Source organism: Rhopalosiphum padi, chromosome 2, assembly GCF_020882245.1.
Source record: "Rhopalosiphum padi isolate XX-2018 chromosome 2, ASM2088224v1, whole genome shotgun sequence".
In the NCBI taxonomy this organism is placed as follows: domain Eukaryota; kingdom Metazoa; phylum Arthropoda; class Insecta; order Hemiptera; family Aphididae; genus Rhopalosiphum; species Rhopalosiphum padi.
Genome location: NC_083598.1, coordinates 6,311,756 through 6,339,670, shown reverse-complemented (window position 1 = coordinate 6,339,670; position 27,915 = coordinate 6,311,756). Strand labels below are relative to the sequence as shown.

Genomic DNA, 27,915 nt, shown 5'->3' with positions numbered 1-27,915 from the left:
CTATTAAATACCACAGCCTATGGGCTATTGGCCAGCTCTAAATATTAGTTAAGATTACTATACCTACTTAAATGCTAAATACACGCCTGAATGCTCGATAAGACGATAAGACTTGTTTTACTATATAATGCAAAGAAAGTAACTGGTTCCAATAATTTAAAAATGAATGTAGTTCCACTCAACTTAATTGCCCATTAATAATTGCGCCATACGATATCGATCAATAATTCTGTGAAATTTTCGTACCTTATTTAAATTTATTATACTTACCTTACTAGTTATTATATTTTTACAGTTTACTTGCAATCTACGTATTACATATGTGCACCATGCAGGTAATACCCACTTCGTCATCTGCAGAACTACTTATATTACAATTACCTACTTTTAAAAGGATTGCTATAATCATAACACTATACCCCAGTGGTTCTTAACGTGGTCGGCACCGCCCCATAGGAGGCGGTAGGTTTGAAGGGGCGTTGGAGGGGCGATGAGTTCTCAATTTTGAAATAATGGAAGAAATAAAAAAAACAATAGCGTCCAGTGACACGTATTATCGCACATGAATTCAGAATAGTTATAGAAAAGTTTAAATTAGAATTAAATAAAATATTATTTACTAAACATTAAATTAAGAGTTTTTATTTTAATTTAGAATAATGATCCTATTCGTATGAGAAATTTTTGATTGATTGTAAAAGAGTAAGCCGTATCTACGTGAAAGGGCGCTGAACCGAAAAAGGTTAAGAACCACTGCTATATCCAGTACCTATAAATACTAACTATAAAATTATTAAAACTATAATCATAATCAAGAATCAAACCCAATCTTTTTCAAAGTACATCAGATATAAATGTATAATGGCCTACGTACAATGTACATGTTCATCACTTTAATAAGTTTAGTCTTACGTTATGAAAAATAAAATAACTGCACTGTCTGCACTTCTGCATTTAATTATTTTTATAAATTTCAACTTAAAATTAGTATTAAAAATAATATTTTTGAAAAAGTAAAAAACAATAATAAATTGTGTATTCTTAGAAAGTAAATGAAATTAGAATGTATACTACCTTCCCTTCGAAATTCGCATTACCTTATAAATTACCCTTCCATTACGAAAATAATTGTTTTGTCACGTTAATACTTATATAATATAACAATAGATATTAAATGATTCATCTATATATAATATACTATATACATATATATAGCATACTGCATAGTGCATACATTAAAAGTTAAAATTTACTATAATATACTATATAGGTATATTTTTATTTATCGATTTTATTTTGTCACTACGTTTCTTACATAACACACTTTAAAAAAATCTGCTTATATGTCTTTTCACTCAAATGCAAACATTTGGTTGATCCTAATGATCCTATACATGTCTATATTCCATAAATAATGTAAATAAATAATTATTCAGATTTTACAGATTTTATTTGAATTTTTTTACCTTTTACCTAGCCTTAACATTTTTACAAAGAATCATAGAATCTATATTATTAAATACATTTTATAATCAATATAAAAGTATAATGTAAGTTTACAGCTCATTTTTACAAGGAAATTACACAAATATATTTACTACATAGTGTATATACATTATATCAAATAACACATATTGTTATACAAATAAATATTTATCTTGTGTAAACTTCTGATTTTTTTCAAACCTTTTTTTAAAAACTGAAATAAAAGAACACAAATTGTGTAAATAATTTATAATTAATTTATAGTACCAAATGTGAAACATGTATGATGTATTGTATTAAAAAGATGAAAAAACAATAGATTAAATCACTAAAATTTGTTATTTAAACAATTTGATTTCTTTTATTATTTTAAATAATTATTTCATTTTTTTATCAAAACTTCAAAACGTTTGAAAAAATCATTAGTTTACTCTATATTTTTTTGTATAGATAATATATTATATGATGATTTATTGATGTGTATACGTTACATATTTTTGTTTAAGAAAGAAATTGACGGATAGTGTAATCTCCTTGTAAAAATGAACTGTAAATATTTTTTAAGTAGTTAAATATTTTTATTTCCGTTCAATATTCAAAAATAATTATGTGCATTTTTAATTTTTAAATGAGAAGATAAATAGGGGAAACAAACAAGCTAAGACACTAGTATTTTATGAATTATATCAAAGAATTTCAAATTGTATACCGTTAAATCAAATTATCGTCATCGTCATAATAGTTTTTAATAATATACCAATATTTAAATATTTCCTATATATCATTCCTAAGAATATAATCATATTATATTTTTTTGAGGAGCAGGGTTCTATTACATGGTTGGTCAAAACTCAAAATTAATCAATAATTAACTATTGGCTATGATTACCATAGACGTGGACTTAAATTAATTTTTCATTTAAGACTTTAAAAGCCTTTTATTAAAAATTGATGACATACAAGCGTTTTTGTTGTTTTAGTGTGAACAAATATGTGTTTTAACTGTATACACAATGTAGGCACTTATGTGGGTACCCAAGAATGTAAATATTATTACTTATATTTTATTACAAATAATATAATTTAACGCTCGACCTATAAAGTTAACCTATCAACCAGCTCAAAATGCACTCACGAGATTATTAAAGCTTCTTTCAAATATTAGTTTAAAACAGGGGTGTATTTATGGGGGACTGAGGGCTTCAGCCCCCCCCCTCGAAATCCAGAAAATATTTATTAAGCCTGCTTATTATGTCCTATCATATTATGTAAATTGTAGAAGTTCTATATAATTAAAAATACCTCAGCCCCTCCCAAAAAAACTTCTAAATACGCCCCTGGCTCAAGACTTGAATGCATTTATGTACTATTTTAATATGCTTAGCCACCAAAGTACCTACTAAACACTTTTTAATAATTTTTTTATCTGCATGTTGATTATTATTATTATTATACGGCCTGGATCCGGCCCTAATTATACCTACTTATCTGTTGTGACTGCAAGTGCTTTTAATGATTACAATTATTCATTCTTGTTACATATGTCAACTTAGAAAAAATAGAGCTGGACATCACGCCAAGATTTATTATCACTACATACATTATACATGTATTAGTCATTAGGTGACTAGTCTAAGTAGAAATTAATTCTTCGCAAACGGTATAAATACAGACAGTATTGTTTATTGTGCGAATTGTTTATCAAATAAATGTGTAATCGTGAAGTTTTTTATTCAGGTACCTACTCGGTATTCTCTTAGATGTGTGTCCGGCGTTTTCGTCGATAAATCAAATTAATAAGTTGTTAATTTTTGTGATTTGAATATTTTTACAAAAAACTATTAGGTATAACAGGACGCTGAACCCGCATTTATAAACTGTCATTGTTTTGTGTTACGCATTACAATAAACTCACGTTCAAACAATGTCCTTCAAATTTGGTTTAAACGAAAAATTCAAGGCAACGAGCACCTACCTAACAATATTCGTGATGACTTTGACTGTCAAGAAAACTATTTTAATGTAAGTAAATTATTATAAAACATTTTACGTAAGGAAATATTTTAACCTGACCTCCCAAATCTCTTCAACAGAAATGTTGAACAAAACTATCTTGACGGACGACGGTGAAAGACATTAAACAATATTTTTTCAGTTTATTGTTTAAATACAATTGTTATACCTCTTGAATAAAATTCGAAAGACACATTCCTATAAACTGCAATAAACATTGCTTTTTTAATGTTAAGTATTTATGCATGTACTTATGTTTAACAATGACTGCAATACATATGTAAATGCAGGTGTAGTAACGAATTACGATATATACCAAATACCAAAATAATGATTTATAGTCGCTGCAGTGACTACAATATTATTAAAATTACAGTAAAATAATGTCGACATTGTAAATTATACTTAATTATTATTTTGTTAAAATTGTTTTATTTATTATAAAATTTGTCATCTATTCTGAAACATTATTTTTTTTTCTAAACTGTAATGAGTATAGTATGCATTCTGCTCCCTTAGTCGCTTGCATAATATCTATACAATACTTTATAGTTTATACCTACCCATTTGGTATGATATATGTATAAAAATAACAAAACATTCATTTATACATAAATAATATACATTAATAAATATTGCATAAATAATAAGTTTACATTATATTATATTATGTATATGTCTGTATAAGTATCTTTTGACAATTAAATGACGAGTAAGTAGGTTTTAACAATAGGTAGGTACATATTATGCGGCTATGCGTATAGACGTATAGTTACCTAATTATATTTTTTAATTATTTATAATATATCTGTCACTTTTTTGGATATAATATTGTAATTAAAATTAATAATCTATTTGATGAATGATTCGCTGTAATTTCGTAGCAATCGATATTGAAATTATAAATTATAATGATTGGGTCTTACTTATAAGCCACCAGGAAATAAAATTATTACGATAATATAGATTGGTTAATAGTGATAACGATTAATATAGAATTTTTACATACAACTGTGTGACGTGTGTAGGTGGATATATTGTAATTAACTATAAGGTCCTAAAAATTATTAATAGTTCGGCATCTACAAGTTACAACTATAAACACGCGCGTTGCCAGAATTTTTTTTAATTTTATATTAAAATATAACATGTTCTATTGGTAGTAATCTTAATCATAAGGATATTTTTTGTATGATCGTTTGTGGTTACATAAACCTTTTAACAGCCAAAACAGTAAACACCCCACTGGTTACGCCAGATATAGTACCTATACCTACAACCTACTGTATACCCATAGAAACAGTGGCACTACCTAGACACCTAGATAAGTATATAGTAACTAACTTATTTATTTTGGAGTGATGAACACAACTTTGAATATTAACTTTTGAATGATAATTTAAATTTTATCATTGAAATTTGAAACAAACTTAAACAACCTAAGTTGAATATGATCACCTATTGATTGCATATTTGCATAATAAATTAGTAACTAGAAAAGTAGATAATACAAAATAATGGCACTATGGCAGTAATATTCTGTTTATGTGTAGAGTGGCGCTGAAAACGTTCTTTATGTAATTTAATTGAACTGCCTAGAAAATTAGGTTCGATTTTTTTTTATGTGCATAGCTGCACAAGTTTCCAAAAAGTTTTAAAAATTAATTTAAACAATAAAACATTAATATTAAAAAATAAATAAATAAAAAATGATCATCAAAAAATCAAATTAATTATTTTTTATATTACTTGGCAATTTTTTTCTATTTAAAATGACATATTTATTTATAGAAATTATGTTTGAAAAATGTTTAGGTATTATAAGGGGTTGGTGGGTCAATCTAATTATTTAAACTGCCAGTTTCAATTTCGCTCGGCGGTAGGTACCTAAGTTGAGTTAAGTAATAACTAGTAAGTACCTAGTTCATATTCACAAATAATATTTTAATCAATAAATGTACTCTGTAGCCAGTAGGTACACCTACAATTGCTACTTATGTAGGTATTATATTATTTAGGTTGGTAGGTACTATTATAGGTATCTATATCATAAAAATATACCATTTGTAATGAATTTATTTACTAACAGACTAATATAAATTATAAAAAGTAATAATAAATATAAAAAAAATTAAATCAAAAAGGTACGTCATGCAATCACAGTACATTTTGGCATAAAAAATAAATTTAATATTTTTAATACGTATATTTAAGTTTGTATAACATAATCTAACCAAATTAATATGATAGGTATATTTTTATAAGATATTAACTAGGTTATAGACGTTATAGTTGAATAAGTACTTGAGCGCATTAAAATAGTTAATACTTAAAAGGGAAGATATTAAGATAGTTCAAGATACTTTTAATTTTTTTTTATTATCAATTATGAAATGATAATCGAAATAAAATAGAATGTAAATTCATGGTCGTGGCAATAAAATAACTCAATTTTTCTTAAATATTTCAACTAGATAATTACAAGTAAACATAATTTATCAAAACTTTAATCATACAAATTTTCAATATCTTGTTGGTTAAATAATTTAATAATGTGCAATATGACCTACTGTTTTCTGGTAATATTTATTCAAGACATTCGCGCAGGTCAATAAAGGCTAAATAAACAGCATAATAATTTTTATCATAGAAACCAACACTCATTGCTCTGCTAGTGAGAAGTACCTTATTGGTTGTAACTTTGAATTTTATATTTTAAGTGTTATTAATTTTTGAAATCTAATCCTATAATAAATAATACACAATGGTTTTAACAGATTATAAAAAGTAATACAATACTTACTTTAAATATTTAATCAATTAAACATTTATTTATTTGATATGTTGTAGTTTTAACAGATTGTACAAAGTAATAAAATTCAGTACTTAATTAACCAATGATTACTAAAATATCTTCTTTGTTTATTTGATAAATAAATAGCAATATATTTATTTTAGACATATTCTTGGATTAATTATTAAATACTTTTTTGGGTATAAAACTCCAGTGTTTTATTTTGAATTATGTATTATTACACATAGCAAAAACGGTTTTGCGCGAAATAGAATCACTCAGGATATAGTGAATAGTGATAGACGTTAGTTAAAACTCCAGATTGATTTACAATGAAGTTTAGAATACTGAATAATATCTGTGAAAATCGTTTTAATTTTTGTAATATCAATTATACGAAAAACGGAAAAAAGTTTTTATTATTGAATATTCAAAATTCCTTATATTTGAGTTTGAATAACTTTTTTTGTTGTTCAAATATCAAAAAATAAAAATAATATTTCACAGCCAAAGCTCTTATGTGGAGAAAATTTTGTTTCTTAGTTATGAGTATTATGAGTGTACTGTAGCCTTCTAGGTTGTTTCTCACGCATAACGGTTTTTGCCATTTTTACATTAGGAAGTTGGGACAACACATGTGGGTGTAGCGCCCTCTTAAACAAAATAAATAAACTTATCAATAATTTTAATTGAAAGTTAACAAATGGATTTAATTTTACTACCATCTTATGTGCATGCAATATACATTATAAATATACCCTAAAATCAAAACCTATTATTTCCTAGATTAATATTGACAAGTATTTATTAATATTACTTTAAATTTTTTTTTTATATAAATCACGATTAAGGAACTTTCAACTCAATTCAAAATTCTATTTTATTTCAAGATGCAATAAATATTTGCTAAATTTACCTATTGTATAGTAAAAATTATGGATATTACATAATACATGTATATTACATATCATGGTTAAATAAATGTATTTGACTTATGATGTGATTATCACCACCATTTATTTGTTATATTATTAGATAGCAAAATTTTGCTAAATTAAATTTGTGATCACAGTTAACAAACCTATTTAATTTTGTATACAATGATAAGTCCTACTGTAAATTAATGCAAGTGTAAAATGTACTTGATGTTTTAAATACTTATTTTATATTTTATTCATTTATCAAAACACAAATGTATAAACTTGTATACTTGTGTAATATAAGTATATAGTGATAGCTTTTAATTTATTTCTTGATGATCATTAAAAAAATAAATAAACTACACTCTGTTCGAGTTCAGAAACACAATTGGCGGCTGATTAATTTGCAGGGGCATGGCTAAACTACACAACAAGCATATAAATGGTTGACTTGGTAGAGAAGGACAAACGGGTGTTACCTGATGAAAACTGGTCGCCGCCAACTGTCTTTCTTATTTTGAATAAAGTACATACTATGAAAATAAAAAAAAAAATAGAATAAGTCGTTTTAGTAAAAGGTTGTATTGAAATGTTTAAATAGGAAATTGAACTTACTACAGGATTAAACAGTAAAACAATTTCACAGATAATACAATTATGTACATTCAAATTTTTTAAAAATGAGTTTATTTATTTTTTTGAAGACATTCTCTTTTTTTTAGCAATTCTACCCTTATTCTTTCCTTTCAAATTTGATTTTCCACTACCACCAAATGTACTTTCTGTAGTGTTTCCTTTCATGCCTCTTTTTTTACCACCAAATCCATACTTTGTATCTTTTCCTTTTCTTTTATGTTGGGACCTATAAAATAAAATAATATAACTTAATATATTTTTAAGATACATTAAATATCATGATAAAAATGTAAAAAATAATACTTCAAAAATTAAACTAAGATAATGAAATATACTTAGACTACTACTTTTAAACCCGAAAATGTATAAATGAATATATTATGTAAATTTTAAGGGAGCCCAGATCATCTGCTCACTTAAACTTTACTCTAAAAATAAAATTAATAACTTATATTGATCACAATCAGATCAATAAAAATTATTTTGATTTTTATAATGATCTTAAATTTAAGAGTAACCTAATTCAACGATATATAGCCACACGACTATTGATATCTGTTAAATAATTAATTATGCATAAAAATAAATTTATCTTGATACTTCTTTCAATTTTATGAAAATAATTTAAAAAACTCATAATAGATAGGACATAATTAAGAAGTTTTATCACAAGAAATTAATAAAAAATTATAAATAAATATATAAAAATATATTAATATTATGTGTGCATTTTAAAATTAAAATACTATACATAATATATTATTTTTAAAAAATTTTTTTTGTGCTGTGTATGTAGTTTTTTAATACTTAAACTAATAACTAATAAGTAATAGGTTATACTCTTGGGTGTTTGTTATTGTTTCAGTCATGCTTTCATATAAAATTAGTAAATGTATTAATATATATTCTTATTATTTTAGTTTTTAGCTCTATATTGCATAATTTACTTTAAATTGATTGTTTTATAGTTATAAAATCTATTATGAAAAATATATAAAACAATTTAAAATTGTTTATTATTCTATGTTATTTACTTAATTTAAACATTATTTAATGTTAAATAGGTAACAATTTAAAATTTTAATACCTTGAAAGATTTTTTTTCTTTTCACCACCATCATCTTTTGTCTTGTTTTTCTTCCCACTATCAGTTTCCAAAAAGTCTAAATCATTTCTCAAACCTTTTCTAAACTTCTTAATATTTTCATTAAGTTCACGTTTTTGTTTGTGTTTTTCTTGTATAGCTGCTACTTGTTTTTCTTTAGCTAATTTTTTCTCTTGCCTAATACGTCGAACTTTTTCTGTTTGTTCTAGAGCAGTCTTTCTCTGTAAGAGTGCATGTCGGACCTTTTGCATATGCTCATCAGATTTAAACATCTCTGCAAAATAATCTTCAGGTCGATGTGTAGCTATATTATGTTTTCGTAACAATTCTATTCCACGCATAACAGCAGATTGGGCTTGACGGTGGAACATTGTTTCTCGTTTAAAATCATTTAATGCAACTTCATCAATTTTACCAGCTTTAAGAAATTGTTGTTGTTCAGTAATCTGAAATAATACAAAAATATTATGATATAGATAATGCAATATAAAGCAATTTAAAGATACCAGATTTTTATTTGAGTACATTGTGCAGGGTTAATACAGAAATATTAATTTAATTGGTACATTAACAAATACTATTTCATTTGGATATTTTAAATGTGTATACAACAAAAGAACAAGCATGATTTAAGGTTTTACATAAATTAGATTTTTAACACTTATTAAAATTTTATTGTTATTGTATTTAAAAATTATTTGTTAAAATTATCTACCTACCTTTATTCATTAAGCTATTTAATATATTTTATAATATCAATTAAAGAATTAATGATTTTATTTTAATGTGAATTATTGTAATAACTAAAAGCATAAAAAAAATTTGATAACTGTGAGAATTCAAATCAAGTTTTACTCCTTAAATGATACCATATCTAAATACTTAGATATGTTGCAGTGGTAAATAATATTTTTTTTAAATGTAAAATAACAATATATCATAACCAGGATTGTAATAAGAACATGACAAAATGGTATACCTTTATTACACATTGCTGGGTAATCTGGGTTATAATTGATTGTCTGCTTACTTGAGCATGGTACATAATAAATATTATGTTATTAACTTATTATACTAGCAGTGTTGACTTGGTGCGAGTAGAGAAAATTGTTTAATTATTATTCTACCATTGATAAGGTAGTTAAAAAGAGTAAATTGTAATAAAAATTAATTTTCATAATCAAATCTGCTATTTTAAATTTTTTTTTTGAAATGTATATAAAATATTTGATATTATACATACTTCCATTGAAAGCTCAGGCGCCATTGGAGCAGCTTCAGCCACAATATCGAGTCGTTCGCTCCATGGCAAACTACTTTGAAATGAAGCAATAGCTTCTTTCATTCCATTCTAAAAAAAAAAAAATAAGCAATAAGTAATTTTATCAAATATTCAAATATTACATTCATAAAAACAATTATTTATAAATAAATATTTCTTCGTCTTTATCCCACACAAGTAGAATATACTACCTGACCTTGCCTTTAGAGCATTTCTATAAGACATAATATTTTTCTACTTAATTAGTTCCTTGTTGATAATTATTGTCCACTTGTTTTTCTCTCTCCTGTTTACTATTATATTAACTCAATTAATTTACCATAATATTTTTTACCTCCACTCAACAAACTAGACAATTATAGCTTAATACTTTTCTATACCTTATTTATGTAACTTTCAAAACAGGTAGTACTCTTTATATATCAAGATAATATTCTATAGGTATCAATAAACACATATATAATAGTAATATTACTTACAACATTGTTAATGAATACTTTATCTTCTTCTACAGGTATATTTAAACCTGGTTTTAATTTGCCAGATGCATACAATTCCAACAACTAAAAAAGATTGGAATTTCAATGAATAAAATATGAATTAGTTAATAATAAATAGATATGATAATTGAATAATATAAGGTAATACAAAAGCAATCTTTTACAGAAATCAAATTAAAAATTAGATAGAGGGTATATAAATCCAAACAAGACAAATTTATTGTTAAGTTAAGAATAGCTGAAATTATTAATTGATTTCACAACTAATTAAGAAATAAGTGTGTGATAATATTTATAATTTATATAACTTATTAATTAGTAAAAAAATATTTGACTAATTGATTCCAAATCAAAAAATAATACTATGGACTCATGTTATTTTGAGTTTAAATTGGTAAATCACATTTTTTAAATGTTTTAATCCAGAAGTATGAGTTTAAAATTAAAACATTAAAATAGAATTTTATTCTTAAATGTTTTGCATCCAAACATATTAATCTTTGTACAGTCTGGTTTCTATGCTAAGTTAAATTAATTTTTTTTTAGTTTTAAAACAATTCAATTTCAATTCTTTAAATTATTTTTAAAAAAAATGTAATTCACAAATGCAGGTTGAATTCTCGAGTCACGTATTATATTAAATTATACATCGTGATAATCGAGGTAATTTAGAAAAAATTATAATTTTAACTCATTTATTAACTTACCTCTTCCTCAGAATCGACATCCGAAGACATTACGATAGGCATTATAATATAATTAAACGAAAGAAAATAGACACTAGTCACAACTCACAACAGAACATTAAGTACTTTATACTTATCAAAATTAAAAAGCAATTATTTGCATGAGTACTGAATTATAGTGATCAAACAATTCAAACATGTGCTTCGTATTTGAAATTTTAATTATTATCAATTTCGAGATAGCTCATATCAATTAACAACATAACCATCATGGTTTAAGGTATGCCCTGAATTTAATCACATTTCAGTTTTGAAATATTATTACCAACCTAACCGTGCTAAATTGGTGATGGGATCAGTGTCTCCATGGGGCGGTGGTAAACTCATCCGATTTTTAAAAATAGTTAACTCTCCCGAATTCCTGATGGTAAACTCTCCCGGGTCAACATTATGTTTCTTCTGCTGAAGTAAATGTGTAAACTCTCCCAGATCAAAATTATGGTTACCTGTAGGAAATATGTAAGCTCTCCAGGATTAACATTTTCAAACTAAAATATACATTAAAATTCAAAGTTGCAATAAATTAAACAAAACAAATAAAAACTAATACAAAAAACTATATCTCAAAAATTATTAGATTAAAAATAGATACCATAACTTTTTTTAATTCTGTGTTTCTAATATCAAAAAAAAAATTTTTATTGTATTTTGACTACAATATTATAGCTCATAGCAGGTGAAGGCATTAATTTATATTATTATTATATGATTAACTATTTTTAAATGAAACTTAAATTTATATTAGATTTATTTTATGATTTTTAATTTTTATTAAATTAAATAAGTAGTAGAAGACCCGAGAGAGTTTACAATCGCTCGGCTCTGTGATAAGAATTAAAATCTGTTCCAGAGTAATATTTATAGTAATATTAATCTATTTTATATTATTTCGATATCGGATGACTTATACTGTAAATGTAGAACCACTAGATCACTATTCACTATATTAGTTTATTTCATGAAATAATATACTTTATCATACCGGGGTTTATTTAGTATTTAGAAAAGAGCAGTACCGGGCGGCGATCAATTTTTACCTTAGATGCTTCTCACACTCACATCATTCTGCCTATACGCATAACTGCACAAGTCCGTCGAATATAATTTGTTTTTATTGTGTGCAGAAAAATATTACATATGAAATAATTATGCCATTTGTATTGAATATGAACAGTTATAACAATATATTCTTGTATACTTAAACAAATATATTTGGAGTATTGTATTTTTAAGCAAAAATTATATACACATACAGTGTCCCGTGAGGATTTACCCATTACGATATCTCCTGAAATAATGGATATATCATAATTTTGATTTTCTAAAAAACTGTGAATAGTACCAATGTATCAAACATGTGGCCCGCATGCTCATACGGCCGGCGAACACTCGGTATAATTCAGTTTTTCTCGAAACTAGAAATATTAAAAATCTGAAATCAGGTGATTAATGAAATTAAAATGTTGAAACGTCAATATTTTCAAAAAAATTAACTCTACAAAATGGCTATCTTCAATTTTTTTTTAAATAATTAAATAAAAAAATATATTTTTAACTTTTTTACCAAAACATTAAAATAAATTAAAACATGAAATATTTGTAGTTTCTGTCCCTGTGATTCTTATTAAAAAACCAAAATTATAATATCTCTATTATTTCAGGAGATATTGCAATGGGTAAATCCTCACGGGACACCCGGTATATTAATAATAATTACTAAACCTAAAAATTGATATTTATAATTTCACACCACTTATCTTACAATGTGTACATGCTTTGCTATAATACTGATATACTAATACAAATATAAAATAACTAGAAAATACTTGTTTTCTTGTTTTATTATTTTAGATTTTGAGTGGAGCAATTGGTTTTACAAAAACTATGTTAGTTTTGTTCATGTGTGTGAACCCAGTCTTTTACCAGAAAAATGCACAATGTTCAGGGTGCTTTTTGATAGAAAATAGACATCAGTAATATAAATAGTTGCAGCCACATGCAATAGTTATAGAATAGGTAAAACCCATGATGAATGTAAAGTACACATCACAAACATGAAAATTATTCCTTTCAAACAAAACTCCTCATAAAAAATTCTAGAATTTAACTGTATGAATATAAGACAGTTTTAAAATTTCAATAAATATTTTTAGTAATACTTATTAAATTAATTAAATAACTTAACACAGGATCTTAAGAAAAAATAATAATCCATATCTAATATTAATTTTTAATTTCTGGTCAGGTGGCACTGCTGGGAGCCTTCCTTCTCTTGTTATTTTTATATGTTACTTATTTACTCTGTCACCACACTTACTCATTATACACTTATGTATAGATTGTAAATATACTTATTTTTAATAAAAAAAAAATATTAATTTAAGTCAATTTTTTTTTGTTATTGTAACCCAACTATACATATTTTACTGAATTAAAAGCTCAGAAAAAAAATACAAATTTTAATTTAAATTATATTATAATAGTATAAAAATTATTATGATTTATATATTTATATTAACTAATATTGACTGAAAAATAGGTATAAAATAAGATATCCATAGAATAATGAAAAAATTATTATTGTTATTTCCAAGACATTTCCATCAAATTAGTAAGTACTCTTACTATAGTTATTAGTCGACCAACCAACATTTAATATTAAATGATCATAACCATATCCGTGTAATCCTTTAATAGCTCGTTCAGCATCCATTTTTGATTTGAAGTTAACAAATGCATATCCTTTACAAGCACCGGTGACCTTATTAGATGCCAAGAAAATTCGAGCAACTTGACCAAATTTGTTCACTAATTCACTTAAATCAGCTTCAGATGTACTTTCAGAAAGATTTTCAATACGGATAGCAGGTACTTCGTCATAACCGCGTGAATATGGATCTCGTTTTCCAGCTGTATTTGTGGCTCCTTCTCTTGCGGATGGGGGAATGTATGGTCTAAAACAAAACACAAGATTAAGAATACTATATTGTATATAGTTATCAATATCCTAGAATAATTTTAAGACTATTCAACAATCATGTTAGTTATTATTTGTCTTGAACACATAAAATATAATTAATCTATATTCCTTAATAATTTTAGTTTTGATATCCTAAGAATTTTAAAAAAATACAAGGAACACGCATACATAAATGCACATACTGCAAAAGTTCAATATAAATAAAAAATCCCTAAATTAAACATGGTTAACGATTTCATTTATAAAGTTAACAATAACAGAATTAAAAACCTAATATGATATAAATTGATACTATTTACTCTAGATACAATATACATATTATATTACAAGTATGCAAGACAGACGTGAGTATCAAGTGATTATGTCCTCATACAATTAAAATTGTAATAAATGAAAAGATATTGTATTTATACCTGTTGGTACTGGTATTTTTCTCAGGCTCTGGTACTTTTTCTTGAACCAGTTTTTTGTCTTCAATAACCAAACCAGTACCTTTGAGATGACATGAAAACGACCAATGCTCTCCGCCACAATTTCGGCATTTAATGTTCATGTTCACATTCTTTAATTTGTCCAATGGGTTTTCTTCAACCTTATCACCATCCTTACCAGATAAGAATTGCATCTGTATTTCTTCGGCCGGTATCGTGGTAGAAGTATTTGGTCCGGGTTTATCATTACGAGAATCTCCAAATTTAACCCATGTCTTTCGCTCAGCAATAGTTTTAGATACTAATCTCTTTTCAATTTTATATGTACGAACTACCTTTTCTTTTTTGTCATCCTTGTTCCAACGATATTCAGTAATAATTTTGGTATTACCGTGTGTATCAACTTTTGCTGGTGGCAATGTTGTTTTCTCCAAATGATCTTCAACCTCATCTGCCCAACTGGATTTGATCAGATCCTTAGTATGCATCCTTGAACCTAAACAAATAGTAAATAACTATTATACATTCACATTGTGATATTATATTGATAATCAAATGTTACATACTTAGTGATTACTTATTCCAATGAAAAACCGCGGTCTTCTAGATTGTTTTATATCCACAAAGACGAATGCCGGCCGTTAATTCGTAGTACAAGTTATTCAGGACGTAAACTCGCAACTCAACGTAAGCATTCAGCTCAGTAATCAGTATCAGTGTATATAAGCCAAGAGTTGTAGTTAAGTGGGCGAGAGAGGTTAGTTAAAAATGATAACACAATATCACGCGACACGATAAAAATATAGGTTATAAAATAATATGATAAAATCATAAAATATGGTTCGATATTTTTCAGTAATAAAAAATATAAACAAACAATTTTTGGTTGTTATTATGTTTTTATACAAAACCACAAATTTTGCGTATGAAATTCATTATTTCAATAATATTACAAAATATAAGATCAAGATCATGAAGTGTGAACTATTATAAATTATAATTAAATATATTATTCAAGATGACGTAAAGTAAATTGTATAGCCTATTTACAACGCCGTGCAATATAAGTTCTGAAATATATTTAAAAAAGTATTAATTAATCATAAATTCATAACTTATACCATTGATTATATTAAATATTTATGTTTCTCATATTATTATGTATTTATGTTTTGTGATTTTGTATAAATTATATTTTGAACATTTACCAATTTTGATTTCATATAATATAACCTTATAGTTTATACATATATATTTATCCATATGACTATATCATTATTTTACAAATTCAATATAGTTTTATGATCGCAATTTTATGCAATGTTCTTAATAATTTTAGTTGGTGTACACGTAATAAAATCATTAGCACTGAAAGGATGTAATTTTTCAAAAATAACAAATCATAGTTCACGTACAATATAATATTCAATATTGGTATTTATGATACTAAATATCCTCATAGGTAGTTGTTACATACCTAGGTTAGGTTAGGTTCATATTAAATAAGTTTATTATTATTAAAGATTTCGTTTTATATTATCAAATATTATGTAATCAACTTTTATACTTCAATGGATAGATAATTACATAAGACTACTTAGGCTAGTTAAAACTAGTTTTGTCGGTAAACACATGAAATAACAGTCGATTTGTTTGTCTTTCAATAAGACAAATTTTTATATAAATAATTATTCAATCATTTTTTAAGCATTTGTTTATTTTTTAAATAATTGTAATAATTTTTATTTGACCAATAGTATTTAAGAATTAATCGAATTTTTATTTTTAAAACATCATTTAAATACATTTGAATAATTATAAAATAGATAATTAAGATATAATTCAGATAATGTCGTACTACTCTATTTATATTCTAGTATTCTAGCATCTGACGAAAGCAAACATTCATCTAACCCCATTTTTGATCTCGCGTGGCTTATTATTGCGGCGCATTCGAATTGTGCCCATAAATTATATTTCGTCTGAGTTGCGTCCACGATTTTCTCAAGAGATATACGAGTTGCGTCTTAATTAATAATATTGATATATATACATATTTTCTTTCTCACTTTTACACACCAAAGACTGTTATTTATATAAATGGCGTGGTTAAAAATATAATGTATATTAGTTAATATAAATTATTTATTGTTCTAACATGTATATGATTTCTTATGATTTTATTAAAACGCGGATAACATTTTGTACACCAATTTTTGAACGAACTCAAGACGTGATATATTTTGTGTTTCTCACTTAGTCAAAATATTTTTATAAGATTTTCTTTTTCTATTCCTCTTTATTCTTTTTGTTTTTTAATAAGGTCATGATACAGTGACTTAAAAATGACAGTGACTTTACGGTCTATTCTGTATATTGTATAATATATTATAATATTAACAACGATGTAACATTATTATTTAACATTATTTTCATACATAAACGATAGACTTTGCAGTTTCAAATCATAAATTCGTAATAATTTATAGCAAATATAAATATGGACACGTGAGTACACCACAAGTATACACATATAATTTATCATTGTATCAATGAATGAGTTTAAAATATAAAATAAATAAATAATAGTAATGATTAATTAAATGTATCACAAGATAGAAACACCTTAACACTATATAAAAATAATATATATACACTAAAGTTTATGTACAACATGTATATTATATTGATGATACCTACGCGTTATATTTAATAAACATTTAAAAACAAAAATAATATTATAAACCTATAGATGGCTTCTATAATATATATAGATCTAAAAATCTGTATATAATACACTGCAGTAATGCAAGGCAAAAAAAAAAAAAATTAAAAAAACAATAATCTTACGACTGACCGATGTTCACATTCGTTTAATTTATGAGTCCATGCATGAAATGTGATAATATTAAAATTAAAAAAAATGTATTGTACAATTAATAAAAACAAAACTAAACGAAATAAAATTCATGGTTAACAATGATTGTATATTATACGTATTAATAGTGGAGTTTGATTGATTATACTATATATAGGTACCCCTTAATAGGCATTTTTATATTATTATAATCAAGATTTATTAATTGATAATAATTAGTACATAATGTCAATTTTTTAGTTAACTGACAAATAATTAAACGAACGTTTTATGTTTTTATCGAGATTATATTATTTTAAATTTATCGCTATATATATATGGAAATGTACAGTATAATATGATATTTCAAATAACTCGTCGATTTGTAAGATTCGCGAAAATGGTTTTTTTTTTTTTTTGCCCAACACTATACTATAAATGATGCGCGGGCACAAATAATATTATTATTATCGAAGGAGAGAAAGAAAAGATAAAACATGGCTATGTTATAATAATACAATATATCGTGTAAAGAAAAGTAAAAGTTAAGAGTTCAACGGATTTTGGAACCACGTGTCGAGGTCGTTGCTGTTGCCGTTGCCACTGGTGCCGTCGTCTCCGTCGGTGCGTGGACTGCGGGACGTGATCCTCAGGTCGTTTGGCAGATCGTAGCAACGGCACACGCAGCATGACGGGAACCTGAACCAGTCGGAGAATATTCCGCGGCAGTCGTTGGATGGGTCGTAGGCGAGCAGCCTGTGCAGACGATACTGTTGTTCGCACCGGCAGCCCTGGCGACAGAACATCTGCTTGTTCTCGAACCTGCGCAACACAATATCATATCACGGCTGGTTAGACTGGTAAATATACGTATTTTATTTAAATTGTACGAAAATTAATAATAATATAAATTTGATGATCACGCAAAAACGACCCAAATGATGTGATCCATACCACACCGCCAACAATTGGAAATCACTATACTTCAATGTATCAACTAAATGCTAGTGTGTAAAAATTATGTGAACCACGATGATCACTACTATTTTTATACATTATAAATGAAGTGTTATCGCACTAAAATAAAGTAAAACTGTATGCTAAGGCTAGTTGCCAGAATCTGCAGTACAAGAAAAGTAACACAATACTTGCATAACCAGTAACTACTAATTTTTTTTAAAATATTTGATTATGCCCTTTGGCAATCATTAAGCAGTAAACTATCATAGTAGACTTCATCATATTATAATTTCAGTGTAAAAATGTAATCTTTTTTAAAATTTAGATTTCAAGTAAGTGCTTCAAACTATGTAACTTGTATAATGAGTTTTGATAAACACAATAATTGACTTAAAGTATCTACAGCGTGAATCAACCTTCAAATATTATACAATATTGACTATATACGCAATACTCACGTGCATCGTTCCCAGTGGACGTACTGCTCGAACGGATAGAGATTGAGCAGCGCGAGCACTTCGCCGCGAGTGTTGTTCGCCCAGAACGGTGCGACTACTTCTTCCTTTACAGGGCAAGCATTACTGAAAAAAAAGACACATGGTTCCACATAAACGAAAAGGAGATATTATATTATTATTAATTATAATTATTGTACTATCATTCAAATGTAAATATGCGTTCAGCACTTCAGCAGTAACACTTAGCTTTACTCCTTATTGACCGATTTTTTTATTTTTAAGTTAATAACAAATCAAATGTCATTTTATTGTAGCCAGGATTTTTTTCGGGGAGGGATGATCAATTTTTGTAAAGTACAATTTAAGATTTTTGTAGCAACTTTCATAGACCATTAAAAATTAAAATCATTTTTAAATTTTCTCGATATTTCGAGGGGAACTGCAGCCCCCTCAGCCCTCTCCTAGCTACGCCACTGATTGTAGCGTAGTCATATTATGCACACTACAATACCTAATGGATAAGATCTATCCCGATAAAGTATGTACTTATTACTTGTTTTGTATAATATATTATGTTGAAATCGCCGCGGATTGATTTAGTGTCATAATAATCGAATTTTATTTTAATCATATAAATATATATAGGTACTCACATGCCTTTTGATTTCTGAGTGTTGTCCGTGCCACCATTGGTCGACTCCTGGAAGAATCCCGGTTGCTCCTGCACCTGGTCGGTGCGCTGGGTTGATGCTATCGGATCGGTAGTGGTTTCGAACTGCATTTGGTCGTCAACGGTAACGTCGTCCGAGGTGCCGTCTTCCACGTCTTCGGCGACGGCCGTCGTCGTGGGCGGAATGATGTCGGCCACGGACGCGGTGGTAACGTTGAACGGTCGGGCGGTGGAGGTCGTGGTCGTCGTCGAGGTGGTAGTGCTGGTACTGTTGCTAGTCGAAGCGGTTCCCGCGGAAGTCCCCGAAGTTGGTGCTGGCGGCGGCGGTTGTGAATCGTAGCGGTTCAACGACGACTCCTCGCGGCGTCGGTTCCAGACGCCTCCTTCGATATCGTTGGTGTCCATGTCGGCGCGTAACACTGATATGTGTCGCTGTTCGCCGTACATGCGTTTCATCAAACCGTGATTCTCGAAAACGAACCGTCGGACTGCGTGCCTATACATAAATATACGAAATTCAATCGATATTATAACGGAAATGCGAGCGAATGAAAACGACCAAATCATAGTATAGGGTAAAATCATATAATATTGTTTAATAGCAAAACGTGAAACACTATTAATGTTTTTAAAAATATTTTCGGTGAAAGGTGCTATAAATAAACATTAAACTTTTTAAGAAATACCGTGTCTGTTACACGGAAAAAATGGTTATGAGCGTATTCTCGCTTAAACTTAAAACATCCCCCTTCAAAAACATGTTGAACAGTTGAACACATAAAAAATACATACTACTTGTGGCCAAATTTTAGACTGGAAAAGTGGAGAATTAAATCATGCATTTCCTAGAAAGGATAAAAGTATTGAAATCAGGATTGTAGCGTAATGATTGAAAAATTATTCAATACCCTGCAGCGTGTGGTAAAATAACTAATAAGGCGGGAATGTGTCTGAATAATTTCATTACTATACACGTTCCGAATCTTGACAAAAAAAATAAATACATTTTTATTTAGCAGTAAATGGAATGTCCTGATCTTTGGGTTTTGATTGTTTTTATAAGTGTACCAATTCATTGGCGTTCTATTAAAAAACAGTAAAAGTCGGAAGTTATTATTTTTATGAAATTATATTTTAAACCTTGTTAAAATGTTAGACAAACAAATTTCGTGTTCGCCATCATATAATATAGTATCTTATAAATTGTAAAATGTAGTGCTTTTTCATACATCACCCATGAATTTAATGGTATAAAGTATACCTAGACCAAAGATTACAATGTATAAACTATAGAGTAATTATGCCCATCTACAATTGTATATTTTTTTAGAACTAAAAAAATTAGTATACAAGCACTATAGTTTTAAACTTTTTTTATTTATTGTTAAAATCATAAATAAAAACAGTTAGTGATTATGTACTTTAAAAATGTTGACCCTTAATAATTCATTAATTACTACATACCTCTATCGGTCGTTTTAATGCCGTTTTTCAAGGTCAAGCGTAACGTCACGTATAGTTTTAAGTACAGAAGCTTTGCTACAATAGTCAATAACGATTAACGGCCCATTGTTTGGATCACGATAACCGGATAAAACGTGATTAAGATAAAGAAATAAACTATAATAGCAATCTTCTGTCGCAAATCGATGTCTGAAATCGTAAAGTGTGTCGATAGTTTAACAACCATCCCCAGGCTATGATATTGTAAAATACTAAAATGTAATGTTATGTTTAATATTATCGTAATTATAATACGACTATAACGTAATAATGGTACATACAATATGCATTGATATAGTTTAGTGTAAGGTGTATCTGAGCCCCGTGGTTATACATATTTTAAATTCTGCAGACTTGTACATGGTTTTTTGAACATTTATTTTTTTTCTATTATGCAGTTTATCTTCAACTGTCAAGGTGGTTTCTAGTATTCTAGTTGGTACTTTAGAAGACTAAATACTTAATAGTAAATGTATAAAATTCTTCGTAATTTTGATAATAATCGAAAAAAATAATCTAAGCAAATTAACAAAACGGGAATTTGTACGCAAAACCAGTTTTCAATAAAATTGATGTTTTTTGTAATTCAAAAATGAATATAACTGTTTTAATTTCAATAGCTAAGGTTTGACCATTTAATTCAAGGTTCCTTATAAGTTGTCATATTATTATTGAACCCTAAAATTCTCAAAAATACATTAGCCCAATTATTTTTATAGACTTTTATGTTCACATTTTTACGAAATTTGATATATAACCGAAAAAGTTAGAACTATTTTAGAAATAATTTATCTATTCATATTTCATACTATTCTACAGTATTTTCATAAAAGTTATTCACAATTACAAACAAACAGGTTATATATTATATAAGAATATTATAATAATTACTGATTGAAATGTAAAAAAATACCCTTAGAAATACAGGATGAGTATCTCCGTTCAGAATCATTTTTAGTATGTATCCTGCTGCAGGTATAATTGAATTATACAGACTAATAAGATTACATTCAGATACCTCTATTACAGTGATCAGCGATCTACTTAATGACGAGGTACACTTTAAACTTATTATACAGTAGATTCAATGCTCCGGGTTTTTTACGGTAATTTAATAGTTTAAAAATCTATATAGTTATCAACAAGACAACAATATATAATATATATGGACATATAGGTAATATATATATATATGATATACTTATAGTCATACAAAACACTAAGTAGCACGTCATCAATGATCAATACATTACATCGATAATTTTATCTTGTAAATTCAGAGCCGGAGTGATGAATGTATTAATTTAAAAAAAAATTTTATGCATATTGTCACTTTTTGGTGTAATACAATTAATGCTTAAATTTTTAATGTTGAATGTGGTTTCTGAATTCTGATATCAATAAATTGAATCTAGTTGTTACTTTAGGGGGTTAAAATCAAAAAATTCTTAGCACTTTTTCAAATAGCCAAGAATATAATTATAAATACAAATTTAAGGAAAAACAAAAATTTTTACGCAAAACCAGTTTTTGATCAAATCGATTTTTTTGTTTTGTTTAGGTAAATAAAAAACAAATTATCGTAAGTACTTAATGTTTACACCAAATCACACAAAAAAAAATGATACCCGGCTAAGACAATTTGTCTGTAGCTTTTATTTCTAAAAATATTGTATACCTATAATTAATTTATGAATTTATAAATAAAATGCTATTTCACTAAAATAAGAACCTCAAATGTTTTAAAAAAAAATTGTAACTACTTATGAATTTCTGATATTTTTACAATTCTATATAAGAAATTCAAACTATGAAGAACTTTGTAAAGTTAAGCTATAAAAATTAAAACATTTACGAATTCTTAGCTGAAAATAATTTGTAAATATTCGTAATTTTGATAAATTTATTTTTGATATTTTTAAATTACCATACCTATACATTTTAATATTACATAAGGAGCTTTATATTATACGTCTTTAAGATTTTTGACTAAACATCAACATGTATATATAGAAAAAAAGCGAAACTTTTAAAATGTGTATATATTTTACATAATTCAAAAATGAGCCAAAATATTTTGAAATTCAAACCTATACCTATAAAATGTCATTATTTGGTTTTATAATAACATACATCTATAATTAATCATAATTCTTAATGAAACAAGTCATCAGTCGATTGCATATAGATGTCAATTATTATATATTAATTCAACTATTTCAACTTGAGTTAACCCCAAATAATAACTCATAACATTAGTTACAAATATTTGGGGATTTGTTTGTAGGTTTCAGGTTTTAATAAATTATATGTAAATATTTTTTAAGACATTAAAAATCTGCGCCTACCGATCATGTATTTCTATAATTAAAACGAATAATTACAACCTATGAGTTGATAACAAAATGATCATTGATCAATCATTGTATAAACATATAAATAACTATATAGGCATATAGCTATGTTTATAAGGTAAATCAACCTAAAAATATTGAATTAAATTCACGTGATGATAAATTATAACCTCTTTTAGTGGTATTTTATTTACAAAAACATATAAAAACATAAATTGATTGACCTTGACCTAAAGAAAAATCCAGAAATGTTTGTGATACATAAAAATACTCTAGTTTTCCTTGAAAAGACTTAAATTATAAACACTATAAGTATACTTTCACCGTATCCCTAGAATATACGTCTTATCAGATCCCGAACACATACAAATAACATCACCGTTTAAATCTAGAACTTTCACTCGCTCGTGTCATATTAGACATACTTTCACCTACATTTATGCGTGTGTTACATAAATCATGACAAACAATATAATGGGCAATTTTTTTTTCATTCACAACAAATAACCTACGTCTATCCTATGTATATTTTTGGGTAACAATGAGGTTTTTGCTTTCTAATTATTTGGTCATTGAGACTACGGTGTCGCAAATATTATTATAATATATTACCACGGGTACGTCGATCCAGGTACCATGCACCATGATTGAGTGTTAAAATCGCAAGGTAAATCCGGAAATTTAGCTCTTGCATTGCGATACGGTTTCGTGCATGTGCTATAACCGTCGTAACCGTAACCATTGAGCTCCAACGGCAGCTGAAACAAACAATATAATATTATGTTTTGAGAACAACTATTTAATTGTTTCGTAAATACAATTTATAAAATAATTAAAATCAGTGTTTATCATTTTCTTAGGAAAATTTCTACGCAATAATGAAATTTGAGAAAAGTATGACCTGCTTTATGTGTTATATAGGAGCGGTATGTCGGGCAGAAGAAAGGAGCCGTGAAAGTTAAGCGTTGGCATTGGAAACTGTGCCATGTGGCGGCTGACGGTGATTTTTATTGTGCACACAATGTCAAGGTGCCTCAACATTGCAAGGATGAATTACGATTATTTTTCCGTCTAGTGAAACATAATAATGTATACACTAAACAACTATATAATACGCGCATATCATACATTATGTGGACAATGGCTATCAAATATTTTAGTTACGGTTCGCCAGTGTCGAAAATAAAACGATCGGATTTCCAATTAACGTCTTCGGCAAAAATTATATATGCATACGCAAAAACGACACCGACAATTTTCGTAAACATAAATATTCAATTAAACACAATGTAAATGTATAATATTATTATAACCATTCGCGAAACAGTCAAAGACCTCCTCCGGTGGAGTCTCTATCTCACAAGGACGAATGAATTATTAATTCATGTACAGGTGCAGTACATCGCGCGTTCGCGCTATAAAGTGTACTGTGCAACAGTGTAATAATACATGGAAACAATATTGTAATATGGGTACAAGCCGCTAGTTTCGCAATAAATTCGCGGATTCGACGACCTCTGCGCGGGCAATGATGAACGTTATTTTTATTATTTTTTTTTTTTTTTACCACCAATCTGGTCTGACCACTTTAAACGCATTCTACGTCACGTTTTATGTACCTATATATGCACACAGTTCTTTCGGGTTTTGCTCGTGAAGATCGCACTCGATATGGGACCGCGGTGGTTGTGACTTAAGTCTTGTTTTTTGCCAGGTAATTACTATTTCAATATATTTCTGCTAATATATATTTTTAAAACTTTACCTATGTAGAGAAATGTATACAAACAACGTTATACAACATTGTGTATTTAAGTGTATCTGTTGATCTGCAATTATTAAACTAATGAGTAATATATTTTATGTACTACCTACAGTCTACAATGACTAATGAGTAATGACCAACCACCAACCAGTTCCACCAATCGATTTGTTGCTACAGACGACGATTAGTAGGTATAGTTAATATGATATATACACCGGAAACGCGGCAAGAACACTATACTATATACTTAAGAGTTAAATTATAACACGGGATTCAGAATAGACAATAATATGATAATATATCAGCTAATGACAACCAGTAGCTGCATAGATTTTTCAAACATACCGTAGGTAAATAACAATGTATTTTTATCATATTAATACAATGATAACATACCTAAATATTTGCATGTTTGTAAATTTAATGTGTGTAATAATCTTGCAAAATTTTTGACAATTTGTTGAACAAAAAATTTTCGGTACGTATGACAAGTACAAATAATGAAGGTAAATGGTACGTAATTGTAAAATGTGTACCTTAGCTATACAAATAGTTGAAAAGGTGCGCCGAAAATGGAATATCTTTTTGTTTTTGCTTCTTTACATATTATAATATATAGTTATAAAATAATCAATTATAATTTAAGAGTTAAATTTGTTACATGAATTTTAATTCATATTATATATAAATTATAAAATACTTATATATATTATGTAAAAAGTAAAACGTGTTAATATTATGGAATAAGGTATTTCTAAGAATATTCCATATAAATTTAAACTTATATGTTATATGTTAGTTGTAAGTTAGAAACAAACATATTATAATCAATATCGTTTATTTTTAATAAACAAATAAAAAAAAATTAAGCCCAGATACACTAATAATACAAAATTAAAAAAATATTGTTATTTATAAGTATTTAAAAAAGTTGATTTTACAATTTATACTTTCGTATCATAATATATTACGCTGAAAATCATTAATATGTAGTTTACACAGCTTTAAATATTTGTGCTGTTACAAAAATTAAAAAAATAATGTTTAATAACGCATGGTAACGGCACAGTGATTGTAGAACTTATATTATGTTTGATAAAATAATGTAACATATTCATCAGATAGTTCAACACACACTTTACGGAAAATACGGAACAAATATATAATATTTAATTCAACTTCTCTATGATTTAAGTGTAGTTGTACGATTGTTCACGAAACATATACGAGTGAATTAGATTCGTTTTCGGAAAGTTAATTTATTTTTTTAATTTTATTGGATCGGATATTGCGGTTTTTCTCGATATGTAGAGGTTTTAAATGTAAAATATAATAATATACTTTATATTAACCGTAAATATCAAAAATATCTTCGAGAATAAGATAATATTGACTCGGGTGAGGGCATTGGTCCAGTTTGGTAGGTACACTCGACCGCACTGGAAAGGTGAAGCTCCGACCTTCACCCTGCCTTGCCGATAGCTCTTCCTCTTCCTGCTCACGAGCACGCGCTTTGTTAAAACCTCGTTTTATAAATCATTTGCGCGTATTCGGTATTACTACCTGCCTTCACACACACATACACAATATACAATGACGGCTAAAAATTATTTTATTGAGGCATGCCACGATCGCGAAAAAAAGTCTCGTTTTATTTTGTATCCAAAAGTAGGGTGGTTAGGTTAACCGGTGCATAAGATATTTTCAGGACGGAGAAAATGCGAAGAATTCGAATGCGACAAAATATAAGCGATTATTGCCATATTGCATCCCCGAAATTCGTTTATTTTATTAGACGTCGAACCCGGGTAAAGTGTGTGCAACGGGAACGGGCAGAAAAATACAAATTTGTTTTAATCCTTTAATGCCACCATAGCACATCTACTACACGTAACGTGTTTATTGTTGTACTAATATAACACATCATTCGACTTTAAATAACTACAGCTGTTGTACACGTCATATTATATACATTTAAAATGGTCGATGAAAGTTTGTTTAACAATATTTTTCCTCGTTGTTCCAAAATATCTCACACATTACAAAAATAAATTATAAAAAAAAAAAATGTAAAAAAATTAAATTAAAAACCATGAAGGGTTGTCAAACTATATAATATATATGAATTACAACAATACAGTGCTTAATTTCGTTTGATCACAACCGTCGTCATCGTCGTATATTCGTATATATGAATATCACAATATATTATTATTACATCATCAATAGAGTACTTACTGCCCAAAGGAATAGTATCTTTAAGTACATGAGTCGTCCACATGCAGTACACTGTAGGGGCGCGCGAGACCACGCACATGGGTTTGACTGAGCTCGGCCGGGTGTCGCACGCGAGACTGACTGACTGGCCGGACAACGACGGCGGCGATCGCAAAACTGGGTCAGCAGCAGCTCCGTAGCGTGGCATATACCGTTACGTTTAGCCTACTCGGACGGCG

The 27,915-nt window shown here is 27.6% G+C and overlaps 3 protein-coding genes across 3 annotated transcripts; all 3 read right to left on the bottom strand.

Moving 5' to 3' along the window:
* Positions 1-7,775: 7,775 nt before the first annotated feature.
* LOC132920778 (probable rRNA-processing protein EBP2) lies at positions 7,776-11,634 on the bottom strand. The gene is made up of 5 exons (XM_060983439.1): positions 11,443-11,634; positions 10,715-10,798; positions 10,197-10,304; positions 8,936-9,399; positions 7,776-8,074 (listed from the first exon to the last, which is right to left on the bottom strand). The coding sequence occupies exons 1-5, from the start codon at positions 11,482-11,484 to the stop codon at positions 7,903-7,905; spliced, it is 870 nt and encodes a 289-aa protein (XP_060839422.1). The 5' UTR covers positions 11,485-11,634; the 3' UTR covers positions 7,776-7,902.
* A 2,405-nt stretch (positions 11,635-14,039) lies between these two features.
* Positions 14,040-15,640, bottom strand: LOC132920779 (eukaryotic translation initiation factor 3 subunit G-like). The gene is made up of 3 exons (XM_060983440.1): positions 15,459-15,640; positions 14,875-15,388; positions 14,040-14,435 (listed from the first exon to the last, which is right to left on the bottom strand). Exons 2-3 carry the CDS (start codon positions 15,378-15,380, stop codon positions 14,090-14,092), a joined length of 852 nt encoding a protein of 283 aa, XP_060839423.1. The 5' UTR covers positions 15,381-15,388; positions 15,459-15,640; the 3' UTR covers positions 14,040-14,089.
* A 1,608-nt stretch (positions 15,641-17,248) lies between these two features.
* LOC132921455 (protein spaetzle 4) lies at positions 17,249-27,915 on the bottom strand. The gene is made up of 5 exons (XM_060984494.1): positions 27,698-27,915; positions 24,307-24,452; positions 19,821-20,333; positions 19,168-19,290; positions 17,249-18,571 (listed from the first exon to the last, which is right to left on the bottom strand). The coding sequence occupies exons 1-5, from the start codon at positions 27,725-27,727 to the stop codon at positions 18,295-18,297; spliced, it is 1,089 nt and encodes a 362-aa protein (XP_060840477.1). The 5' UTR covers positions 27,728-27,915; the 3' UTR covers positions 17,249-18,294.

Coding starts and splice junctions, on each gene's coding strand:
- LOC132920778 (XM_060983439.1), bottom strand. CDS start 11,484: ATGCCTATCGTAATGTCTTCGGATGTCGATTCTGAGGAAGAG. Junction 10,305..10,714: donor AAGTATTCATTAACAATGTT/GTAAGTAATATT, acceptor TTTTTTTTTTAG/AATGGAATGAAAGAAGCTAT. Junction 9,400..10,196: donor CGCCTGAGCTTTCAATGGAA/GTATGTATAATA, acceptor GTATTATTTCAG/ATTACTGAACAACAACAATT.
- LOC132921455 (XM_060984494.1), bottom strand. CDS start 27,727: ATGTACTTAAAGATACTATTCCTTTGGGCA. Junction 24,453..27,697: donor AGATACTATTCCTTTGGGCA/GTAAGTACTCTA, acceptor TGTTTGTTTCAG/CTGCCGTTGGAGCTCAATGG. Junction 20,334..24,306: donor CCTGGATCGACGTACCCGTG/GTAATATATTAT, acceptor ATTTATGTATAG/GCACGCAGTCCGACGGTTCG.
- LOC132920779 (XM_060983440.1), bottom strand. CDS start 15,380: ATGCATACTAAGGATCTGATCAAATCCAGTTGGGCAGATGAGGTTGAA. Junction 14,436..14,874: donor AAAAATACCAGTACCAACAG/GTATAAATACAA, acceptor GTTTTGTTTTAG/ACCATACATTCCCCCATCCG.